Source organism: Prunus dulcis, chromosome 4 (assembly GCF_902201215.1).
Source record: "Prunus dulcis chromosome 4, ALMONDv2, whole genome shotgun sequence".
In the NCBI taxonomy this organism is placed as follows: Eukaryota; Viridiplantae; Streptophyta; class Magnoliopsida; order Rosales; family Rosaceae; genus Prunus; species Prunus dulcis.
The window spans coordinates 17,012,383-17,035,647 of NC_047653.1; the positions used below are offsets into that span (position 1 = coordinate 17,012,383).

At 38.4% G+C, this 23,265-nt stretch overlaps 2 protein-coding genes across 2 annotated transcripts in view; both read left to right on the plus strand.

Annotated features, from left to right (window-relative positions):
* The first annotated feature begins 236 nt into the window (after positions 1 to 236).
* The window catches only part of LOC117623855 (codeine O-demethylase-like), a 33,917-nt gene continuing 10,888 nt past the window's right edge, over positions 237 to 23,265 (plus strand). The window contains exon 1 of the mRNA XM_034354859.1: positions 237 to 377. The gene's annotated coding sequence lies outside the window, so the exon portion shown is untranslated. The remainder of the gene's footprint in view (positions 378 to 23,265) is intronic.
* Positions 368 to 8,606, plus strand: LOC117623856 (protein SRG1-like). The gene is made up of 4 exons (XM_034354861.1): positions 368 to 673; positions 809 to 1,056; positions 7,476 to 7,803; positions 8,228 to 8,606. The coding sequence occupies exons 1-4, from the start codon at positions 416 to 418 to the stop codon at positions 8,462 to 8,464; spliced, it is 1,071 nt and encodes a 356-aa protein (XP_034210752.1). The 5' UTR covers positions 368 to 415; the 3' UTR covers positions 8,465 to 8,606.

Consider the following 23,265-nt stretch of genomic DNA (forward strand, 5'->3'; position numbering starts at 1 on the left):
TTTTTTTGTTTTTTTTTGTTTTTTTGTTTTTTTTTGTTTACAAGAGAATGCTCTGTTCTTTCTTCTTCTTTTGTTGTTTTGTTTTTGTTTTTTCTAAATAATAGACAAACGTGAGATACTTTTCTAGACCTGCATAATTATAGTGGAGGACAATGCACACACTGAATATTAGGAAAGGTAAAAATATAACATATAAGCAAGCTTCATATAATTCAATAGGATAGATAGACTTTATTTTTTTTAATATCTCTCCCCTTGAAATTGCAGAAACGTCCAAGTTGCTCTCGTCATGGGCTTTCCTTGAAACAGAAGAGATATCATTTTCATTTGCAGCTGAAATTACAGAAGCTCTTTTTTTTGGGGGCGAGGCTAGAGAGAAACCAACCAACCAAACCAACCAACGACATAGACAGACATGGCTGAATCTGCTTCCACTATTGCTAAGCCCAAGATACAGTTAGGATCCAAAACTGTCCAAGAGCTGCTCCTGCTCGCCAAAGGGGAACAACAAGTGCCTGAGAATTATATCCATAAAGTTGGAGCCCCAGATGCTTCTTCTGTCCAGTTGAAGGATATTCCAGTAATTGATCTTGACCTACTCCTCACACCTTCCTCAACCACTCAACAACTTGAGAATTTTCGAACAGCTCTTACCACATGGGGTTGCTTTCAGGTCTGAATTCAAATACCCAATTTAATTTTGTTTACTTGAGAAAACTTGGTACATGAATTAGCAAACTTTTGAATAATCCACCTGAATTCATATGTAAAACATGTTTGAGGCTGCTGCTTTGACTCTGTGTTCCAGGTAATAAACCATGGCATGACACCTGAATTCCTAGACGAGGTCCGCGAAATGACAAAACAATTTTTCGCACTTCCATTGGAAGAGAAGCAGAAATACTTGAGAGAAGTCAACGATATTCAAGGATATGGGAACGATAAGGTTATTTCTCAACAACAAACACTTGATTGGACTGACCGGCTATACCTTTCTGTGTATCCACAAGAGGCTCGAAAGCTCAAATTGTGGCCTCAAAATCCCCAATCTTTGAGGTAACTTGTGTTATCTTGCTATAAATGTATCTTCCTTCACACTGAACTGAAGTAACCAGCATATCATGATCTCTCAGTCATAGTTCAACATGTATATATATTATTATTATTATTATTATTAGGGTTATCTACTGTAGACGTTCATAAACTTTGCCCCCAGCTACAATTGGGTCCGTGAACTTTTTTTTTTTTTTTTGAGGCAATTACATCAGTTAACTCGATAAATAGTTCCAATTGGGTCATACCGTCCAACTCTGTCAGTTTACCTGTTAAAGTGAGAGGGTAAAAGCATCAATTCGGATTCTTCATCCATCATTCACCCCAACTCCACCTTCTTCATCCATCATCAACCCTAACAACCCCACCTCCATCTTCACAAGTTTACAATACAAATCCATATCAAACAGTTTGTGATTGGTAGAAACCACATAGGATTTACTTGGCTTTATTTACAGATGCACAATAGTGATAGATGAACACATCAGCTTAGTATTGTTAGAATACCCACGTGCTATTCACGTGTTAGTCTGTTAAGCATGGCTGTTAGTTACAATTGTATATAAGCTGAACTGTGCATTGTAATATTCATTCAGTGAATGAGATACAAGAAATCTCAAGTATATTCTCTCTGTTTTTCAGTCTTCTTCTTCCTTTATTTTTCCAAATACCTCTTCTGTTATCATGGTATCAGGGCCCATGGTGGTGATCCAGATATGCTATTCCGCTTCTCTCTCTTCGCTTCCTTCATCTTTCTTGTTCTTCTCTCTCTGCAATTCCTAATTTCTCCGCTTTCTCCGATTTCTCAGATTTCTCAGATTTCTTCGAATCCACATTTTCTAAAACCCTAATTTCTTCATGGCTTCTTCTTTTCTCAAAATTGAGAGTCTTCTTGGTCTCCTTACAATTCGTCTTACTGATGATAACTTCTTGAAGTGGAGCTATCAGATTGAATCTGTGCTTCAAGGCTACGAGCTTTTTGGGCATTTCGATGGTTCTTCGATTCCACCTCCTCAATTCGCCATTGTTGATGAGGAAGGCGAAACTTCTGAGCTTACCACTGCTTATAAGGAGTGGATTCGTACTGATAAGGCCCTTTTGAGTTTACTCATTGCTTCTCTGTCTGACGAGGCGCTTGAATACGTCATTGGATGCAAAACAGCTCGCTATGCTTGGATCAACCTCTCTAATCGCTATGCTTCAGTTTCTCGCGCTCGGATTAACCATCTCAAAACTGAGTTGCAAACTGCACAGAAAGGTGGGGATTCCATAGAGCGATTCTTGCTTCGTCTCAAACATTTTCGAGATCAACTGAATGCTGCTGGTATCAAGATTTCTGATGATGATTTCATTATTACTGCTTTGAATGGCTTACCTCCCGAATATGACATAATCAAGACTGTCTTGATTGCACGAGATACTCCTTTGTCTCTCAAGGATTTCAGAGCACAGCTTCTCGCTGCAGAACAAACTGCTGAGGCTCGTATTGTTCATCATACTGCGTTATATGCGATTAATTCATCTTGTGCTCAAGGTTCCTCTGTGTCTTCAGGACAGGGTATTTTACGTACACCTTCTCAGCCTTTACCACATGTTCAGTCTTTTGGTGGTCAGCAAAATTCTTTTTCTCGTGCCTCTGGTTCTCGAGGTTTTTTTGTACAAACCTCTGGTCGTGGAAGGTTTAATGGTGGTCGCCATGTCTCTTCTCAGTTTCGGGGCGGTAGTACTTCTGGTTTTCATGGAGGTTCTAATTCCTATCGATCTCATGTGGTGCCTGAGTGTCAAATTTGCAGCAAGCGTGGACAAACAGCTGCTAATTGCTATTACCGTCATGCCAATGCCAATTCCTCCTCTTCTACTCCTAGTGTTGTTGAATGCCAAATCTGTGGCAAACGTGGGCATGGCGCACTTGATTGTTTCCACAGGTCAAACTACTCATTTCAGGGCCAAGCACCTCATTCTTCTCTGAATGCTATGACTGTTCAGACTTCTTTCTCTCCTGAGCACGTCTGGATTACAGATAGTGGTGCTTCTCATCATATGGTTGGCAATTCCTCTTAATTGGATCATGTGACTCCTTGTAATGTTGATGAGAATGTTACTGTTGGCAATGGGGCAGGTTTGACTATTCAGAATCTTGGCACTGCTACTATTTCTTGTGCCCAATCTACTTCACTACATCTTCCGTCTGTTTTGCATGTTCCTAAGCTCAAAGCAAATCTATTATCCGTCCATCAATTGTGTAAAGACAATAATTGTTTTATCACATTTGACGTCTCTGGCTTTTATATACAGGACAAGATAACCAAGGCAATTCTTCTTCAAGGCAAGAGTAATCAAGGTTTATATCCCATCCCTCTTTCTACTTCTCAAAGATCTCGAGGTGTTTCTTCTATTTCTTCAGCTCCAGTTGCATATCTTGGACAACATGTCAACGTCTCTATCTGGCATCAAAGGTTAGGGCATCCAACAAATACCGTTGTGCAAAGAATGCTTCAAGATTCTGCTTTATCTGTTTCTGTTGATAGCTCTCAAGCACTATGTACTGCTTGTTTACATGGTAAAATGCACAAGCTTTCTTTTCCTAAGGATCATGTTAAGTCTAATGTTCCATTTCAGAGGATACACAGTGATGTATGGGGTCCTTCCCGACAAAAATCCATAGATGGTTTTAGATACTATGTTAGTTTCATTGATGAGTGTACTAGTTACTTGTGGCTTTATCCACTGTTTAATAAATCTGGAGTGTTTGAAGAGTTTCTCAAGTTCTATGCTCTTGTCACTAATCAGTTTAAGGCTACTATTCAGTATTTTCAAAGTGATGGGGGTGGTGAGTTCATTAGTAGGCAATTTTCTTCTTTTTTGGATTCAAAAGGGATAATTCATCAAGTCTCTTGTCCATACACCCCTCAGCAAAATGGTTTGGCAGAGAGGAAGAATTGCCATATTATCGAAACTGCTCTTACTTTACTTGTTGCTTCTGCTCTTCCTAATAAGTTCTGGTTTCATTCAGTTGCTCATGCTGCTTATCTCATCAATCTTATGCCTAGTTCAGTTTTAAGATATCAGTCTCCTTTTCAAAGCTTGTATGGCAAGGCTCCTGATATTAAATCTCTTAGGATTTTTGGTTCTGCAGTTTACCCATATATCAGACCTTATAATGAACATAAGCTTCAGCCAAGAACAGTTCAATGTGTTTTTATGGGATATTCTCCAGGTTATAAAGGGGTCATTTGTTACAATAGATCCACCTCAAGGTTTGTTGTTTCCAGACATGTCATTCATGATGAATCTGTTTTTCCTTTTAAGTCTCATTCCATCTCAGCAGATTCAGTTCCAGTTTCATGCTCTTCCAAGCCTCAGCCTTTACCAGTTTGTGTTTCACTTCCTCCATGTATACATGCTTTAAATCCTAGTGATATATCTGGTTCTATATCTCCTCAACATGTTTCTTCACAAAATCATAGCTCACAGAATGTTTCTATTTCATCTTTAGAATCTACTGAGAATCCTGCCTTGTCTTCCAGTGATTCAGTCTTATCTGTGATTAATGATCAGCAACTACAAGTTCTCTTGCCTGTCTCCCCTTTTGTCTCTAGTTCTGTGTCTCCTCTTTTTAACACTCATGCTATGCAGACTAGATCAAAGGCAGGTATCGTTAAGTCTAAGCAGTTTGAAGATTATCAGTGTTATTATACCACTCTTCCTGTTATACATGATGTTACTGAACCAGCCACTTATAAGGTTGCTTCTCAATCTGTTCTTTGGATTCAAGCTATGAAGGACGAAATTGAGGCATTACATGCTCAGGGTACTTGGGAGTTAGTTCCTAAGCCAGTTCATAAAAATATTGTTGGTTGTCGATGGGTATATCGAATTAAGAAAAACTCCCTAAGCCAGTTCATAAAAATATTGTTGGTTGTCGATGGGTATATCGAATTAAGAAAAACTCAGATGGTACTTTGGCTAGATATAAGGCCAGATTAGTTGCCCAAGGCTTTAGCCAAGCTCCTGGACTGGATTTCAGTGAAACTTTTAGCCCTGTGGTCAGACACACCACAGTAAGGTTGATATTAAGTATTGCAGCGATGAATCGATGGTCACTTCGTCAACTTGATGTTAAGAACGCGTTTTTACACGGTGATCTTGAGGAAGAGGTCTATATGCGTCAGCCACAAGGTTTTGAGGATCCAAAACATCTCAGTTATGTTTGCAAGTTACGAAAGTCTCTTTATGGTCTTAAGCAAGCTCCAAGGGCTTGGAATGCCAAATTCACAGGTTATCTTCCAGCCATTGGTTTTGTATCATCTCACTCTGATCCTAGCTTATTTGTGAAGCATCTAGGTTCAGATATTGTGATCCTTCTCTTATACGTGGATGATATAATATTGACTGGTTCAAAGGTGGCTTTGGTGCAAGAAGTTGTTGATGAATTAAGCTCAGCTTTTGATATGAAAGATATGGGGAAGTTGAAATATTTCTTAGGATTACAGATTTCTTATAATACAGCTGGAGATATTTTTGTTAACCAGGCTAAATATGCCAAAGATTTGCTTGCTAAGGCTGGTCTGAGTTCATGCCGATCTTGTCCAACCCCTTGTAAACCACATGGTCAATTGTTAAAGAGTGATGGTGATGCTTTGAATGATCCTACAATCTACAGAAGCATTGTTGGTGCATTACAATATCTAACTTTTACCAGACCTGAAATCTCTTATGCTGTTAACACAGTATGTCAATTTATGACAACTCCTTCAGAGTTACATTTTCAGTTAGTTAAGAGGATTTTACGCTATCTTCAAGGTACCTTGGATCATGGCCTTACCTTTACTAGTGGTGCTTGGGAACTTAATGCTTACAGTGATGCAGATTGGGCAGCAGATATAAGCACTAGACGATCTATCACTGGTTTTGTGGCTTTCTTAGGCCATAATCCTATTTCTTGGCAATCTAAGAAACAGAACTCAGTCTCCAGGAGTTCAACCGAAGCAGAATACAGAGCATTAGCTCATACAGCAGCAGACTTGGCATGGATCAGACAAGTTTTGCTTGATTTGAAAGTGTTTCTACCTCAGCCTCCTACTATACATTGTGACAACCTTTCTGCTCTAGCATTGAGTTCTAATCCTGTGTATCACTCACGGATCAAACATCTTGATATAGACTTTCATTTTGTTAGAGAAAGAGTACAAAGAAGAGATCTCTCCATGCAGTATATTCCAACAGATGAACAGGTTGCAGACATATTTACAAAAGGGTTACACAGTCCACTCTTCACAAAGCATTGTGGTAATTTACGGCTTGGGAACCCCGCTGGATTTGAGGGGGAATGATAGATGAACACATCAGCTTAGTATTGTTAGAATACCCACGTGCTATTCACGTGTTAGTCTGTTAAGCATGGCTGTTAGTTACAATTGTATATAAGCTGAACTGTGCATTGTAATATTCATTCAGTGAATAATCATACAGAAAATCTCAAGTATATTCTCTCTGTTTTTCAATCTTCTTCTTCCTTTATTTTTCCAAATACCTCTTCTGTTATCAAATAGGGGATTAATAAGATCAGATCTTAGAGCCAGCCCCTTGGATAGGGTTCCAAACAGAACAAAATTCCCTTTTGGGGTATTCCGAAGGTGTAACCTAGGCAACGAAATAGGAGCCCGATACTTCAACTAGAGTTTGAACGAATCACTTAGATACAAGCTTGGAACCTCAGTGAGTTTGAACGAATCACTTAGATACAATTCTCTCATATTCCACATTTATGAAAAATCTGGAATTGTTTTCAATTCTGGGCAGCCATTTGCTTTCAGAGCATACAAATTGGTTGGTAAATTTGGGATTGCAAGAAGTTTTCTGCATGCATTTAAAGACAAGACCTTGAGCTTTGAAAGACCAGCGAGGCTTGGCAGGCTACAAAAGTCATTGCCTCCAAGAAGCAGATCTTCTAAGGAAATTAAGCTACATAGATCTTTCGGGATTGCATCCTCAGTTAACCGCCAGCAGCCTGCAAGACATAACTCTATTAAAGAGTTTAAGCCATGTAACGAAAGGGGTAAAAGATGGGGGGTGGGTTGCAGGTTGGGTTGGGATCTGGGTTTTGAGGGGGGGAATGGGTTGCGAGAGAGAGGGATTTGGATTTTTATTTTTTATTTTTAAGTTTATTTATTATTTTAATTTAATTATTATTTTCACTTTCTTTACTTTTTTCTTTAATTTTTAAAATTTAAAATATTTTAATTAAAATGGACGGTTTTAGCCTTCAAATTAACAGTCAAATTGGAAGGACTCAATTGGAACGGATGAGAGAGTTGGATGACCTAATTGCCCCAAAAAAAAGTTCGAGGACCCAATTGCAACAGGGGGCCAAATTCAGGGATCTTTATAGTAGATAATCCTTATTATTATTATTATTGCAGGGGAACCTTAGAACAATATTCGAGGAAGTTACAAGTGGTAACAAAAACTGTCCTTGTGGCCATGGCGAGGTCATTGAATTTGGATGATAATTGCTTTTGGGAGCAGTATGGAGAAAAAGGGAAAATGGATGTGAGGTTTAACTTATATCCTCCCTGTTCAAGGCCTGATGTTGTCCTAGGTCTCAAACCACATGCAGATGGAACAATAATCACCCTTCTCTTGCAAGACAAACAAGTCGAAGGCCTTCAGTTTCTTAAAGATGATCAGTGGTTTAGAGCTCCCATTGTTCCTGAGGCGCTTCTCATTAATGTCGGTGATCTGGCAGAGGTAAATCAAGTGTTCTCTCTCAACCTGTTCAATTATTGGTTTTAAGTAACTTTTAAAGCAAGGCCTGAAGAAGAGTAGTAAAGCTTAATTGAAATTTGGTGAGTAATTGAAATTGTACCCTTTTGGCCAACGGGCTCTAGCCGAGTGAAAAAGGACATTGGACTTGCAAACTAGTGGTTTCAGGTTCGAACCCTCATGACAGCTTTATAGTGTGTCTGATATAGAGCCCCTCCCCAATATCATTTGTATAAAAAATAAAAATAAAAATGTTCCCTTTTGTATGTCATTGTTGTTAGGACTAAAACCAACTCATCAAATATGCCTTTTAATGATTTGAATGAGACCCTTTGAGCGAATTTTAACAATCTAATGCAGTTGGTTTGGCTTACAGAAGCTTGATTGTTGGTTTCCTTGTGATACACAGATATTGAGCAATGGAATATTCAAGAGCCCTGTACACAGGGTATTGACAAATCCAGACAAGGAGAGGATTTCTTTGGCTGCTTTCTGCTTGCCTGAATTAGATAAAGAGACTGAACCCTTTGAAAGCCTGGTCAATGAGTCAACGCCAAAATTGTACAAGAAGGTGAAAAATTATGATCGCATATTTTTCGACTACTACCAGCAGGGGAGGAGACCAATTGAAGCATCAAAAATTTAAACTTACCATTTATTTCTCTCTCTTAACCTTGTATATATATATATATTTATGGGGTGGATCTTGGCACTCCATTTGTTACGTTTTCTTTCTGTTTGAGGTAATTAACTTTTGATTGTCAAATCTACCTTTTTTTTTAATTTTTTATTTTTTAATAAATGCTTATTTATTAGAGATTGATAATCTGTTTCCAAGTGATTGGCACATCTTTGGTTCTGTTTCTTCTTCTGAGCCAGTAGAGATAGATAGTGATCAAATCTGGCTGCAGACAGTGAATGGTTTTGAAATCAAGAAAATAACTTATTTTAACAGCCCCTATAACATTATGTCTTTTAAGTCAAGTTTTTTCAGTTAATGTAATGTGGGAGAGGATATTCGAAATCTCTTTTAACATTAGAAATAAATAAATGCAAACCACTACACGAAAATTTGAGAGTGATGCAAATATGCGACTCTTGCACCTTTTGAGTGATGCAAATGTGCATCTTTTTGCACCTTCAATCAGATGATTCGATGTCTCAATCTTTCTGACTTGCTCTTGTTTGTGCAAATAATTTCGCGGGAGAATATTCACTTCTAGATCCTTCAATCTTTGATCTTCCTTCTCTCTCTTCCTCGATTCCTGTAAAAAAGATTGGAATAAATAGACCACACCCGGGGGGTGTTGGCCAAAGGCCCTCCGATGCCTAAGTCAGTTCGAGTGTTTATAGGAAAACAATAGCTAAGCAAAGGGTACGGAGTTGTATGTATGGTGTGAACCGGGCGGCCGGAGCCGTGTGTGGTGGCCGGAGCCGTGTGGAGAAAATATGGAGAGTGGAGAGGGAGAAAGAGCTTTGGGTATTTTTCTCGGGTATTAGGAGTAGGTTTTTTGAAGTACCTTGAATGATGAATGAGGTTGTCTATTTATAGGAGCCTCGGAGCTAGGGTTTCGTAGGGATCGAGTCGGACTTGATAATATCCGAATTAATGATATTATCTCTTAAGAAGATAATATCTGAATTAAATGATATTATCTTCTCTTTATTAGGATAATATCTGAATTAATGATATTATCTCTTTAAATAAAGATAATATCATATTAATTAAGATATTTATCTCAATTAATTAATTAGCCAGATAAACTGGTTTAATTAATTAATTTAAGAGATAATCTTCTTTTCCACGTGGCGTGCCCTGATTGGAGACGAAAATCTATGCTCCCACAACTCCTACAGAACAAAGGTGAAGTGTTTGTTTCTGAACGGAGGAAGTGGAAAGCATTTTTCGATAGACTGGTTTTCGAGGCTTCTTGGGGCACCACACTATCTTTACAAAACCCCACCTCTGCATCTAGATTGCACATCATCCCAACCCGGATTTGAGTGGCTGTCGGTGCATGCGACTGACTGTCACTTGCTTCAGACTCAACACGACGTCTCTTAGTTTTACCATTTTCTTCAACTTTTCCTTCCCTATAGATTGACAAGACATTAAATTTCTCAGCATCTTGAGCATACACTAGACAGATCCCACACTGTTTCACTTTCAAGTCAGAAGCGTAAACTGGAGTGCCAAAGATAATCCCTCGGGAAGAAGTCAAAAGAGGCCTTAGTGGAGACATTGTAAAGAGGCCTCAATGATCTCAACCTTAATGAACATTCGGCTGTATGTTGTTAACTACAATGTTTTACTTTTGGTTGTCACTAACAACTATTCTGCTCTTTTTATAGTTTGTTGGCGGACTGGGTCTTTCATGGCAGCTGTGTCTTTTGGCATTCGGGTTCTTCTTTATTTCTACTCTCACTACTTCTTTGCTGGTGGAGCTACCCATATTGGTGCAATGTTTACAGCATTCTTGACTCTTTAATTACTATTAGGGAATGACTATTCCTTTTCCATTTTGGTCTACTCGACTGTCAAGAACATGATCTGCTTCCTCCCATACTTGTTCTACTCCCTTCAGATCTACTTGATTTACACGAACGAATTGCGCTTGCTTGCTTTTCTTCAGCCCTTGAGCTGAGCATTTCCTGGCCATCGCTTGATTCCTGTTGACCTGGCCGACAACGCCCCCAGGGATTTGGTAGTGGATTTTATGGTGCTTGGAGGAAGTGATGGCGTTGATCTTACCAATCTATGGTATGCTAAGGATGTCATTGTAAGGAAAGACTTCATCGATGATCATGAACATCTGAATGTTGATTATTGATGGGGAGTAGACATCGAGATCTACAGTACCCACAGTGATCATGGTTGCTTTGTTGAAGCCGGTCAGTGACCTGGCTGATTTGTTGATCTGGACCTCCATACCCATCTGTTGGACCATTAAAAGTTATAGGATATTGGCTGCGATGCCCTCATCTACATGAATTCGTTTGATCATGGCTTGCCCGATTTGGATGCTTATGACGAGGGCATCATTGTGTGGTAGATCAAGCTCAACCAAATCTTTCTTCTGGAATCTGATCACGAGATTGTATTCAATTGCTGTGTAGTTGGTTAAGACTTGGGAAATAACAGTGGCTTGTTTAATCTCCCTCTTCTTTTCCTTGCTGTTTAGCTCAGATTCCTTAGAGTTAGCTAAGATCGTGTTAATCCTTATGACCTTATGTGGAGGCTCTTTAGCGGCATCGTGATCTTCGATATGCTAGATGGCCTTCATCGCCAGGAATTCCGTGCAGTGGCCTTCTCTTACAAGTTCTTCAAGGTGCATCTTCCAAGATAGGTAGTTGGCTGTGTCATGCCCATGTGTTCCATGGAAGGCGTAGTACTTGTTGGTACTCCTCTTGTCAGGATTTCCCTTCAAAGGTGGTGGTCTCCTAAGCCAGGGCTTGTCTTTCACTTGGGCCAAGATTTGATGTATCAGGATAGTGAACTTCGTATAGCCGTTATTTGTTGGTGCGTACCTTAGGATGATGCCTTACGCTTTCCTCCATAGTTCCTACTGCTCGACTTATCACCTCTCTGACCTGCCTCATTGGGTGATTGGTCAGCTTGCTTAGCAGAGTTCTTTGCTGCGATTCGATTGTTGTCCTAGAGCGTGTAGCGTTCCACGGTCGCAAGGCCTCTACCAGAATCGAGCTATGAGATATAGTCAATTCGCAATATAGGTCTATGCTCAGCTGGTAGACCATTCTTAAAGGCAAAGGATGCGATTCGGTCATCGCATCCCACAATGTTGGCTTTCTCTTCCTTGAACTTGTTGATGTAATCTCAGAGGGACTCGTCATGCTTCTCGCACAGGTTGAATAGATGGTCGGCTTGTTTCTTGATCGGTCGGTAGAAAGTGTTCTCCTTGGTGAAGACGAAAGCCAACTCCTTGAAGCTGTTGATCAACCAAGATGGCAAGGTATGGAACAAATTTTACGACATGCCATCGACCTGCATGGTACTTCTCGAACTACATGCTTACAGATCGACCCGGATGAAAGTGTACTCCTTGTCCTTCTCTTTGCCTGCTTGCTCTTGCTCAACCTGCATGGTACCTCTCAAACTGCACGCAGGTGCGTTCTTTCATCATTTCTCTTCGCCTTGCTATCCAAGGCCAAGGTCTTGGACCAAGTCAATCTAGTTGAGGAGCTGTCCAACCAAGTTGTTTTGGTTGTTCACTCTTTGAGTTAACCAAGATTGAGGTTTGCTTTACTTTGTGGATTAGGAAGAGAGAAATGTTTGGAGCCCAAATGCATACTGCCTAGGGTTTTGGCAGAGGTGTACACGGGAGCATTTGAAAGTGGTGGCTGCCGCGATGCCACGGCATCGTGGAGGCTCGGATCCATCATGGATTGAGCCGTCACGACTCTCTTGCTTCTTGTGTGTTTGCTTCCAACGATGGTTGTTTGGAAGGCTTCAGTTGAATGATGAATAGGAGGAAACATATTCCTTTGATTCAAGGTTTGAGCAAAATTTCGCATGTGGAATATTCGCGGGTTGATTCCTCGATCTTCGGTCTTCCTTCTCTCTCTTCCTCGATCCCTAGAAAATAAATAGGAGTAAATAGACCATACCTGAGGGGGTGTCGGTCAAAGGCCTTCGATACCTTAGCTAGTTCAATGAGATCTTAATAAAGATACGACAATAGCTAAAATGGATGGAGTTTTCTTTCACTGGGAGAGCTGGGTGGTCTTAGCTGTGTGTGGTGACTAGCTAAAGAATCAATTGAATGGAAAACATTTACTTGTTGAGAAGAACATTTTGAATGGCTTGTTATGTCATTTGGATTGAAAAATGCATAATTGATCTTTCAAAGAAAGATGGATCAAATTTTTAAGAAATATGATAATTTAGTGTATATGTAGATGATATCCTTGTTCATAGTAAATATAAAAATGACATAGAAAACAGTTAGAAATAATCTAGCAGGAATTACATTCCCAAGTTCAGTGCTAGGGTTGGTCTCTCGTATGCAAGGAGAGCCAAGCGAAAAAAAAAAACTAGTGTTTCGTGGATTGTGGCGGTTGGACTCTAGAGGTGCATTGGGTGGCTTGTCTTCTTCTTCCTAGTGATATAGTGATCTCGACAGGATCCGCCCCAAATTCTTCGGAATCCGCGACGAATCCTGTGGTTTATCCGACATTATACTGATGCCGAGCCCACTTACGAAAAAGGGACGAGACTTTCTTCCGAAATTTCGGCAGAGTCTCCCCTGAAAAACAGACTTCCCAAAAATTTTAAACATGTCAAAGACATTTATAACTCAACTACCAACATGCACAAGATAATAACATGCAATTTACATAATAAGCCTCCGGCCTTACAATCAATCCTAACATGGGCGATAATAGATCATATCTACGAAATTTAGTTACAAACAAAAATGAAGTTCAACTGAATACGAATAAGTAGAAGTTTGCCCTACACAAGCTCGGGCTCGGAAGTTCACAACTTGGTACGGCCGCTCGGTTCAAGACTATCTACTGCCTGGAGGGCGCAAAACAGAAAACGTGTGAGTGGACAAAAATAAAGTTTCGTTATATTTGAAAACAACATATGCAGAAAACATGCATCCAAAACCAACATATATATATATATATATTCACACACACATATATAATATAATATATCTCTATATATGTAAGTATGACCACTACCAAACTTGTACTAGGGAAACAATTTAACTGGGGGATTGTTTGACTAGTCCACATGGAAAAATCCTCAATTGACCATGTGGCTAGGGAACGAGCCGTCCAATCGGGGGACTGGGGTCACCAACACGTACAGCAGAATCCTCAATACTCATACTCCTGTGACAAGTCCTATGCTAGCAGACTAACCCTGCTAAGGGTCAATGAAACACCCTGTCAAGGGTGCCCGGGTTCCCAATCCAAGTATCTCAAAATTCCAAGTATTCCAAATCCGGGGAGGTACGTAGGGTAGTGCTTGTAGCACTCAATACTGACTCAAACCACAACCCAATCCACATTTCATAAACTCTTCCCAACAACCCCATGCACTCAACACATATCCAAGTATAAATAATCATTCTCAAAATTAGCACATACCCATTTAAAGTAATCACAATTCGCAAATATTCGAATATACTTCAATTACTTTCATAACAACATTATATTCGACACTTAAAAGAAATAATAACTTAATAATCAAGAAACCATTATGCATATTTTTCCATCCTTGAAAATAATGATTATTGTTTAAAAACAATGTCCACTCATAGATAATCGAACATTGCTTGACCTTGAGAAGGTTCCGCTTACTGGGTATTCTGGGCTAGAGTACCTATTTCAGAATACGAGGACTAGATGAAAATAAAATACTTCGAATGAGACTTTAAAATAAATTCCTAGTTTTTCCGGGGTTCAAAGTGTGTGAATGTCGAATGAGGAGTTCCTAAGGTCCAACTACGTGTTTTGAGTGGTGGAATAGCCTCGGAAGACGCTCGGTCAACCGAGTGGTCAAACTTTCCAAATTTGGTCAACCGGGCCCACGGGGCACACGACCTCCGATTTTCAATATGAAAGTTCCTATGGGTTCAATAGAATTTACTGAACACGTTCGAGAAGTTTGGTCCAGATCGAGAGGTCGGATCACTCGCGATCGCTCGATTGGACGATTATCGTTTTACGCAAACTTTAAGTTATTGAATCGGAGCATTCCAGACTCTGATTCACAATCCGCGAATTCCAACATGATCCTAGAGGTACTTAGATCAACATATTTGGAAATGGAGTCAATCCAACGGTCCGAACATATTGAACATGGACAAGGCCTAATATGAGTAAATCTAATCGACAGCCAAACGATAACCAAATTCAAATCCAAGAATACCGTCGTGCTTGGGACAACATGGGGATCATTTTAGGACCAAATAGGCCACCCAAACATGGCCCATGCCTCGCCGCATGCTCCGGCAACATGTGGGTGTCTTGAGAAAATTTAGAAAAATTCTCGAAACACCCAACAATACCTATGCCTACATGAGAAAGACAATGAGTGGAGCAACTTTTGTTCTTGGACCATGGCTAAAAAGTGATTGGAACTTGCCAGAATCTCGAGCTGAAAACCAGCAAAACTTTGGATTGTAAATTGAATTTCAAAACTCCAAAATTGATCCTAATCAACCCAACCATTAGCTAGAGCATGTTGAAAGCATGAGAAATCATACCTAGATCGACAAAAATGGTGGCCGGAATCGTCGGAAAGAACGCCGGAAGTTTTGGGTCAAAACCAGCAGTTTTTCTGCGTTTTCCTACAGCTAGAGCAACGGGCTTCTTTGGAGGTGGGGTGGGTCGGGTAGGGGACGGCTGGCTGAACGTTTTGGTACCGGCTTTGTGGCCGGTGGCGGTTGGATGCGTTGGTGGCTGGCCAAAACGTGGCCGGTTTGTTATGAGGGGTTCAGTCAAGCAAGAGAGCCGGTTTGTTATGAGGGGTTCAGTCAAGCAAGAGAGAAGAGAGAGAGAGAGAGAGAGAGAGAGAGAGAGAGAGAGATCAGATTTTTTAAAAACCCAACTTCGAAATATTTACGGTTGTACCATTGCAATTATGTTGATCATAACCTTTTCGTTACAACTCTGATTTAAGCCCACTATATGTCTACGAACTCAAATCGACGTGATCTACGTCATGGTGCCATTCATTTTCCCAAAATCCTACCAGATTAAAAATGTCCAAAATAACCTTGTCCCCGAGGGCAAAATTGTAATTTCATGATTAAATAAATTAAATGTTTTAAATGAATAATAAAATTAGGGTCTTGGTGTTATAGATCTAGCACGGCTTTTGCTGTTTTTTGTGTGCCGGTCAATTCTTGCGCTAGACAAAGTACTATGATTGTTCTCATAGAAGGCTTTCTTTGACAGTTTGGGATATGTTTGTGTGCTCTCATGCGGGGTCCCTTGTGTTGGTCTTCTAGTAGTATGATAGTTTTGTTTTGGTTATTTGTAATGGTTTGGTGGTTCTAGATTGGACTTTCCTGTTAGTCCATAGCATATGTGGTACTCTTTCTTTTCCTGGGGTTTTTCCCGAGTGGTCTTCATAGGAAGGTTTTAACAAGGCCGTTGTTGTCATGCTATCCTATGTATGACCCTATTGGATTATGAATGAAATCCATTTTACTCCAAAAAAAATTCTTCAGGAATTTATTAAAAATGGTATAGTCATAAGTAGAAATAAAGTAGAGCTTGAAAAAAAAGACACATAATTTTTAGGTATGTATATTAAGTGAGGAACCATACAATTACAAGAAACACAGAGCTTAGAAAGTGTTAGAATTTAGAATTTCTAGATAAATTAGAAGATAAGAAATAGTTACAAGCATTTTTAGGGTTATTAAATTATGCTAGAAGTTTCGTCCCTGATTTAGGAAGTAAAACAACAGCATTGCATAGTAAAACATGCCAAAAATATTTTAATAGTGAAGATCTTAAATTAGTTCAAAATATTAAACAAGATATAACTCAGTTTAAGCCTTTAGCATTACCATTAGACAATAATTATAAAATAGCTGAGACAGATGCATCATCAATATGATGGGCATGAATTTTATATTAGAAGAAACATAAAGAAGAACCAAAATCTGAAGAACAAGTTTGTAGATATGCCTCTGGAAAATTTAGTGATATACAGGCTAGACTTCCAGCTACAAACTTAGAAATTTTAGGAGTTATAAACTCTCTTGAAACATTTTCAATGTTTTTACATAATGAAGTGTTTACTATGAGAATATATTGCCAAAATATTGTTTCTCATTATAATAAAATTACTATTAACAAACAAGCAGCCAACATATGGGTTAATTTTGTAGATTCTATTACAGGAAATGGATTTAGATCATTTTTGAGCATATTAAAGTTAAGGATAATACTTTAGAACACATCTTATATCGTATTATCCATTAATAGGTATGCAGTATTTTGGACTTTCATATTCTGGAAGCAAGAATAATGGTACACCATCACAGGGGGGGTATCCCATTAAGCATAAGTAGTCAAACAAGACCAATAGTAAATACGTATTATTATAATGGAATTCTAGTGCATGAAATTAGAAATCCCGTTTTAAAATATTGTACTCAAGCATCATTATTGGAAAAAACAAAAAGTTCTTTTAGAAATTTTTTGGAACTTTAGAACTAATAATGAAAGCATGAGAAAATGGCATGAAAAGCTTATCAAAGCATAGGCTAATGAGCCCAACTTACTTGACCACAATAAAGAATTTTAGAAACCTTAGCCGCTCCCTCCCTCTTTGAGTCCTAAAGGAAAACTCCATAGGGGGAAGAAGGAAGAAGCATCACTGCCCCTCCTCCCCCTCCTATCTTCTCGTCTTTTCCTTTTTTTGTTAGTGAATAAATCTACTAGGGCATTTTGAATAAAAGGCCCTTTGTAGTGATTTCTTTTGAGCCATGCTTAGATTGAAGTTCTCCATCACTTTTAGTATATGTTCTAATACAAATCTTTCTCCCAAAACACTCTCCCTTACGCTGCTCATGTTCTCTAAATTTGATTCTACATCATCTTTGATAGAGGTTGCTGCAAATAACCAAATGGTTCTTTGGCAAGGTTGTTGTTTTCGTTAGTAGTTTTAGTGAGGTTTTTGTTTGCGTTAGTTCTGCCTTTAGCATGTGAGTTTGTTGCTCTTTTGGGATTGGTACTTTAGATGTCTTGTTGATGTCTTTGATTGTACCGTTGAAGTTTATCTAATGAAGTTTCTCTTTGATAATATATATATATATATATATTAATTAAAGAATTTTCAGTTGAACAAAAAACTAAAAATCCATATTTTCAAACCTTAGCTAGAGAAAGGTATGAGTTTTTACCAAAAGACATTAGAAGTCATATGATTATATTAGAATATAAGTAAAACACAACTCTTCAATTATATATTCAAGCATTTTTCTTTTTAATTTGAAAAATAATTCATATCCAGGAATAAAATTTAATACCAAAAGTTGTTCTCATTATACTATCTATTTAGCTAGTATCAACATGGTAGAATATGGAGAACTACATCTAGAGCATAACTAGAAAACCATCTCAATTACTCCCATATTCTTAACAGAGTATGGTTATTTAAGTAAGCTTTATGTTGAAAGTAGTAATCACTTGTCTTCATTTTCTTTAAAACTAAAAGAAGTAATAAGTTTTTATATCCCTATGGAAGCATGTAAAATTAGATTTCACGAGTATACCTCCTGAGTGGTTTAAAGAAAATATTTATCCAGAAAAAGCACGACATAATATAATTATTTCTCGTGATGAACTGCTTAGTCTATTAGAGGTTGTAAATACAAATATTCCTACCAAGCAAGATATTAAAAAAATACAAAGGAGCAACATTAGCTGAGGAGCAATTGTTTAATGATGATCATCTAAACCTCCTTTATGACTCCAACTTTATCAAGATTTAGTCTGAGACTACATCCAGGAGACAAATGAGACATATGGATTCAAAATAAGCAAGATAGGAGCACAAGTTTTTTATGAACGCTACAATCAGATTGAAGCAGAAGATAGTGATACTGCATATTGCAATAGTCTGACATAAGAGAAGCTACATAAAATAGGAAACCTGATGGAAGTATAATGAAGTCATAATAGCAAATACATGTAGCATTAAGTCCACTTGAAAAGATTATCCCAGCAAAAATCCATATATATAAAACGCAAGAAAAAGTTATCTGTTATAATATGAACTGGGATATGTGCGAATATTGAGCTGCACGTAAAGTAGATGAGACACAGTATTTAACGAGGTTCGGCTATGCCTACGTCCTCGGAGAGTAGCAGTAGTAACCTTTCATTCATAACATAATAGGGCTACAACTTTAGTATTTACTATATGTATGCTCACTGAATTTTCTCTCTAGGAGAATTTCTCTTTGCTCTCTTTCTCTTCACACACTCACCCTCTTTCTTCCTTCTCTTCATCTTCTCTCATTTCATCTTACATTACAAGCAAATATAATGCCTATTTATAGGCAAAGCAAATGGCTTGGTTTGGTGGGTGTGTGATTTGGTTTGGTAGGTGTGTGGTTTGGTTTGATGGGTGTGTGGTTTGATTTGGTGGGTGTGTGGTTTGATTTTGTGTTGAACTTGAATGTTAGAGCATGTGGGCTTCACCCATTCTTCTTTACAACACTCCCCCTTGGAGACCACATGTCCCTAGATTGGTTGTCTCATTAAAACCTTGCTTGGAGAAAACCTAGTGAGGTAGAAAACTGATGGAAGGAAGAAAGAAGAGTACAACAATCTGTATAGCATACTTCTGGATGCTCCCCCTGATTAATATCTCCCCCTGATGTCTTCATGACTATCTTTTGGAGTGAGAATCTTTCGGAGTGAGTGGAGGATGTAGCCATTAACAATTCTCGTAGTTGAGTAAGTAAATATATTTCCAGTGAGCTATCTCTATGTAAATCATAGAAATTTTCAGAGTCCGCGTTTCCAACAAAACTTGGGCTATTTGTAAGTTCACTTGAAAAGAATATGCCCGTACATGGTGTTATGCGGAGATAGCATCAAATATACCTCACATCATCCCAAAATGATGGTGATGGAGTTGAGCTCTATCTGGAAAATATGATGTCCGGTCCAATATACTTCCGGAAAATCCTTAAAGTGTCCAACGGATAATCCTCATAAAAATGCTTCAATACTTTCTTAGTATAAGCAAGAATCTTGTTGGCATAATGCTCGATCTTTAAGTCGAGACAAATATTTCTTGAACTCTTCAGAAGCTTTAATGTGTTGCAAACACATTATAATCAATATACTCACTGAGGCAATTTATGTACATTAACATTGAGTACAGATTTTGTGCTTCAGGCACATGTCATTCAGGGACTTGCTTCATGCAATTTCAATCCTTTCAAGGATTTTGTTTAAAGGGATTAAACTTTATGACACATTATATAGCTTTAACCTAGCTATTTATACATCTTTAGGGAATCGCTTCTGGCAATATGCTCCGTGCATTTAATAACCCTTAAAGATAACATGTTGGTCTCCGTAAATGTGCAATAAAGGGGGCACAATTGAATCTATAAATATGGAGAAAACCCAACATTCCTTGTTTATGCCAAAAACATTGTGTCATACAAAGTAGGTATATTCCCTTTTATTCCGAACACCCAAGTATAACTTTCAGTATTAACAAATTTTGGGGTTCGTATTGTGGGTTTGTTCTTTCACGTTCATTCTTATCTATAATGGAATTACCTCATTCCATTTTGGCCAATGATATTGTCGACATTTAATAATTGAACGTGGTTCCAATCAACACAGCCCATTGATGATTTGAGTAGCTACTCCAAAATCAAAATTTGTCATTCATCAATTCATGATCCCACCATTCTCATGTGCATGCGCATACATCAATTATAAGCATTTCTTTGCTTTTGGGTACCCAAGCCACTGCAGGGGGCTTTTATTATGTGAGAATGTGGATTATAACCTCCAATGGAGCGTTATTTTATAGTAGGGCGTGGATAATCTCCATTTAGGGAGTTGGAACATTTAGAACCCATATATTTGTCATGCTGCAGGCATGCCACAGATTAATACATACATGTCAATTAATTTCTGGGACTTTAACCCATACAATTTGCTACGCATTAGGCGTGCACAATATCAATATTGACATGTCAAAGGATTGTCCTTTCGGGACTTCAATCCACATCATTTGCTACGCAACAAGCGTGCATCATATTGATCACTGCTATACCCATATTTTGTTCTTATGGGACTTTAATCTGTGCAGTGTATTATCAATGTATCCAACTTGCAATCTGTAAAATTTGCATTAATAATTCATGGATACATACAAGCCATTCTTTTGGAACGGACTTATCTCCCCATTTGGTTACCTTTCAAGATAAAATATCAAATAAGTATATAAGCATAAAATAACACAAGTATTGCTTACATCCTTAGGTGGGAGAAACTTTTCTCAAGTATCATTCAAGCTCATATCGGCCCAGTAAATATAATGTAGCGCTTGATGATCTAGTTATATCCTGCAAGAGCAAAATCACAATTCTTTTGCCTCTGTCAAAACAAATAACCCTCAGAGTTAGGATCACTTCATGGATTCTTTCTTCGGATGTTCATTCTAAAGAAATAAAATCCCTTATGAACAGAGAGTTATAAAAAGAAAGAAAAGATACAAAAATTGTGATATTGATTGCAAGGTAAGGTAAGCAATCAAGGAAGGAAGCTGGTGGGAGCAGACAACAAGCTCTCATTTCTCCTAGTCTAGAAGGACCTCAGGAGATTAGAGCATAAGGTCGCCTTCACAGTTCCCTAATGCAGCGGAAACGTGATCAGGGATAGTCTCGCTTCCTGAATGGATGATCAGAGATAGTCTTGCTTCTCGGGCATATTGAGTGCTTACTGATAAGAAAAACAAGTAGATATCGCATCACTAGGTATGGAGAAAACTGGATGTCTTCTGCAAAGAAAATTTCGTTAGTAACACATTTATACACAAATACAATGAATAGGTAGAACCGGTGAATTTCAAATTAACCATAGGAAAATTGCGAGATTCTCGGGATACTTTTGAAAAAGTAGCTCCGTGAAATCCGTAAAGCAAGATCGGCTTTGACGAAAATAATACTTGAAAATGCCGAAAGTGCCGACAGGCATTATTAGAGGCCACGTGAAGTTTTGGACTCTGGGAAAGAAAAAGATAATATGGGGATTCGAGAAGATATTGGGATCCTGGAAATGTTGCCACATTTTCGTCTATAGATATTGCCTTTGCAAAACTTGATTGGAGCAACTGCGTTTCAACTCAACTTCCTTCATTTTCTGAAACTTTAGTTTTTGTAAGACTTTCTTCGAAACCTTCTTAAAATGGCTTCCTCTTCTTCCTGCCCAAATTATTTCAATTTAAATGATGCTCCCACAACAACCAATGACGCCAAAGTTTGGCGTCCATCCTTTGTATCCCAAAATCGTCATCTCACAGTTAATGATTCTGTGATGATGAATGATGCTACTGCTGTCATAGTAGCTAGGAATTTCATTACTCCAATGGATGAAATGTTGTTGACAGGGAGGTCTGAGGAAGAGGCTATTGATGACTCAATGGCTTCTAGCATTCAGAGTGCTGCTTCTGTTTCTAACATGGCTGATCGTTTGCGTGCTAGAGCAAACGAGGTTCAGAAAGCTAACAACTGAAAATTCGTCTCTTCAAAGAATGCTTCATGAGTCTCAACAGGAGGTTGAGAAACTTAAAGGAGAGAATAATGCCTTGTTGAAACTGGTGAGTTCGTACTCCGTTGATACACTGAGAAGGCTAGACATGCTGCAGGTCTCAAATAAAAGAATTTTGGGAGACCACGAGAGGCTCATGGCTAAGCTTAAGAGGCGTCGTCCTCTTCCTTCAGAGGCTTCCAGAACATAATGTAATTTTATAGATTTTACAGGGCCTGCACCTTCATTGCAGGTGGAAAAAATCTATCTGTTATATGCTCCTTTCCTGTTATAATAATTGCGCACATTCTTAAACTTGTACCTGTGGTTTTTACGTCTTTTCAAAATGACGGTTTGGAACCTTGTGCCTTATAGGTTCAAATAACCACATCGACTCTCCCAAATTTCATATTTCAATGCATGTGAGCCCGTAACTTTTGGCCCGGGCTAAACACAAACTCAGAATTTATTCGCCCTTTTCAAATGGACATGAAATATGGATTGAGTAAAAGCCACGCTAATATCACAATATAGTAGTGAAGAGCATTAACTACTATATACCCACAACTTCAAGTTCAGGATCTCTCATATATTTGGATCCATGGGCTTCCGGCCCAGATATAACAAAATATGTGGGGAGCCTCAATTCATCATTTGAGGTTTATATTGATATTATCCATTTCACGGTGTATTCTTAACAACCGGATTCACAAAATATATTTCTTCCTTGAGGTGTCGATTATAACAAAATCGAACTTTATTAAATTCATCATTCTCTTATGCCAAAGAAATATGTGGTGTACCACAATTTGCAATAATACCTCAAGGGTTGTCCATTTAATTGTTGGAACTTTAGGTTCTCAACACTGTTAGATTTTGAACTTCAGGCCAAAATCACATATTCTCATGGTATGGACATTCAATCCCCTTAGATTTTGAACTTCGGGCCAAAATCACATATTCTCATGGTATGGACATTTTTACAATTTTCTGTACATATTTTGGGACTTCAAGTCCTTACATAATTGTCCATATTTTGAGAAACTTAGGCATCTCATTTAATTGCTCATCCATGAGTTTAAGGAACTGCAGGTTCCCTTTTGTATATAGTGACGGTTTACCCAAAATGGTTAATATTTATGCATACGTCACTATTCATGTATATAGTAC

What these genes read in the sequence shown, in the direction of transcription:
- LOC117623856 (XM_034354861.1), top strand. Translation starts at nt 416, where the DNA reads ATGGCTGAATCTGCTTCCACTATTGCTAAGCCCAAGATACAGTTAGGA. An exon ending in CAAAATCCCCAATCTTTGAG is followed by an intron (nt 1,057 to 7,475) that starts GTAACTTGTGTT and finishes TTATTATTGCAG; the next exon opens with GGGAACCTTAGAACAATATT. An exon ending in ATGTCGGTGATCTGGCAGAG is followed by an intron (nt 7,804 to 8,227) that starts GTAAATCAAGTG and finishes TGTGATACACAG; the next exon opens with ATATTGAGCAATGGAATATT.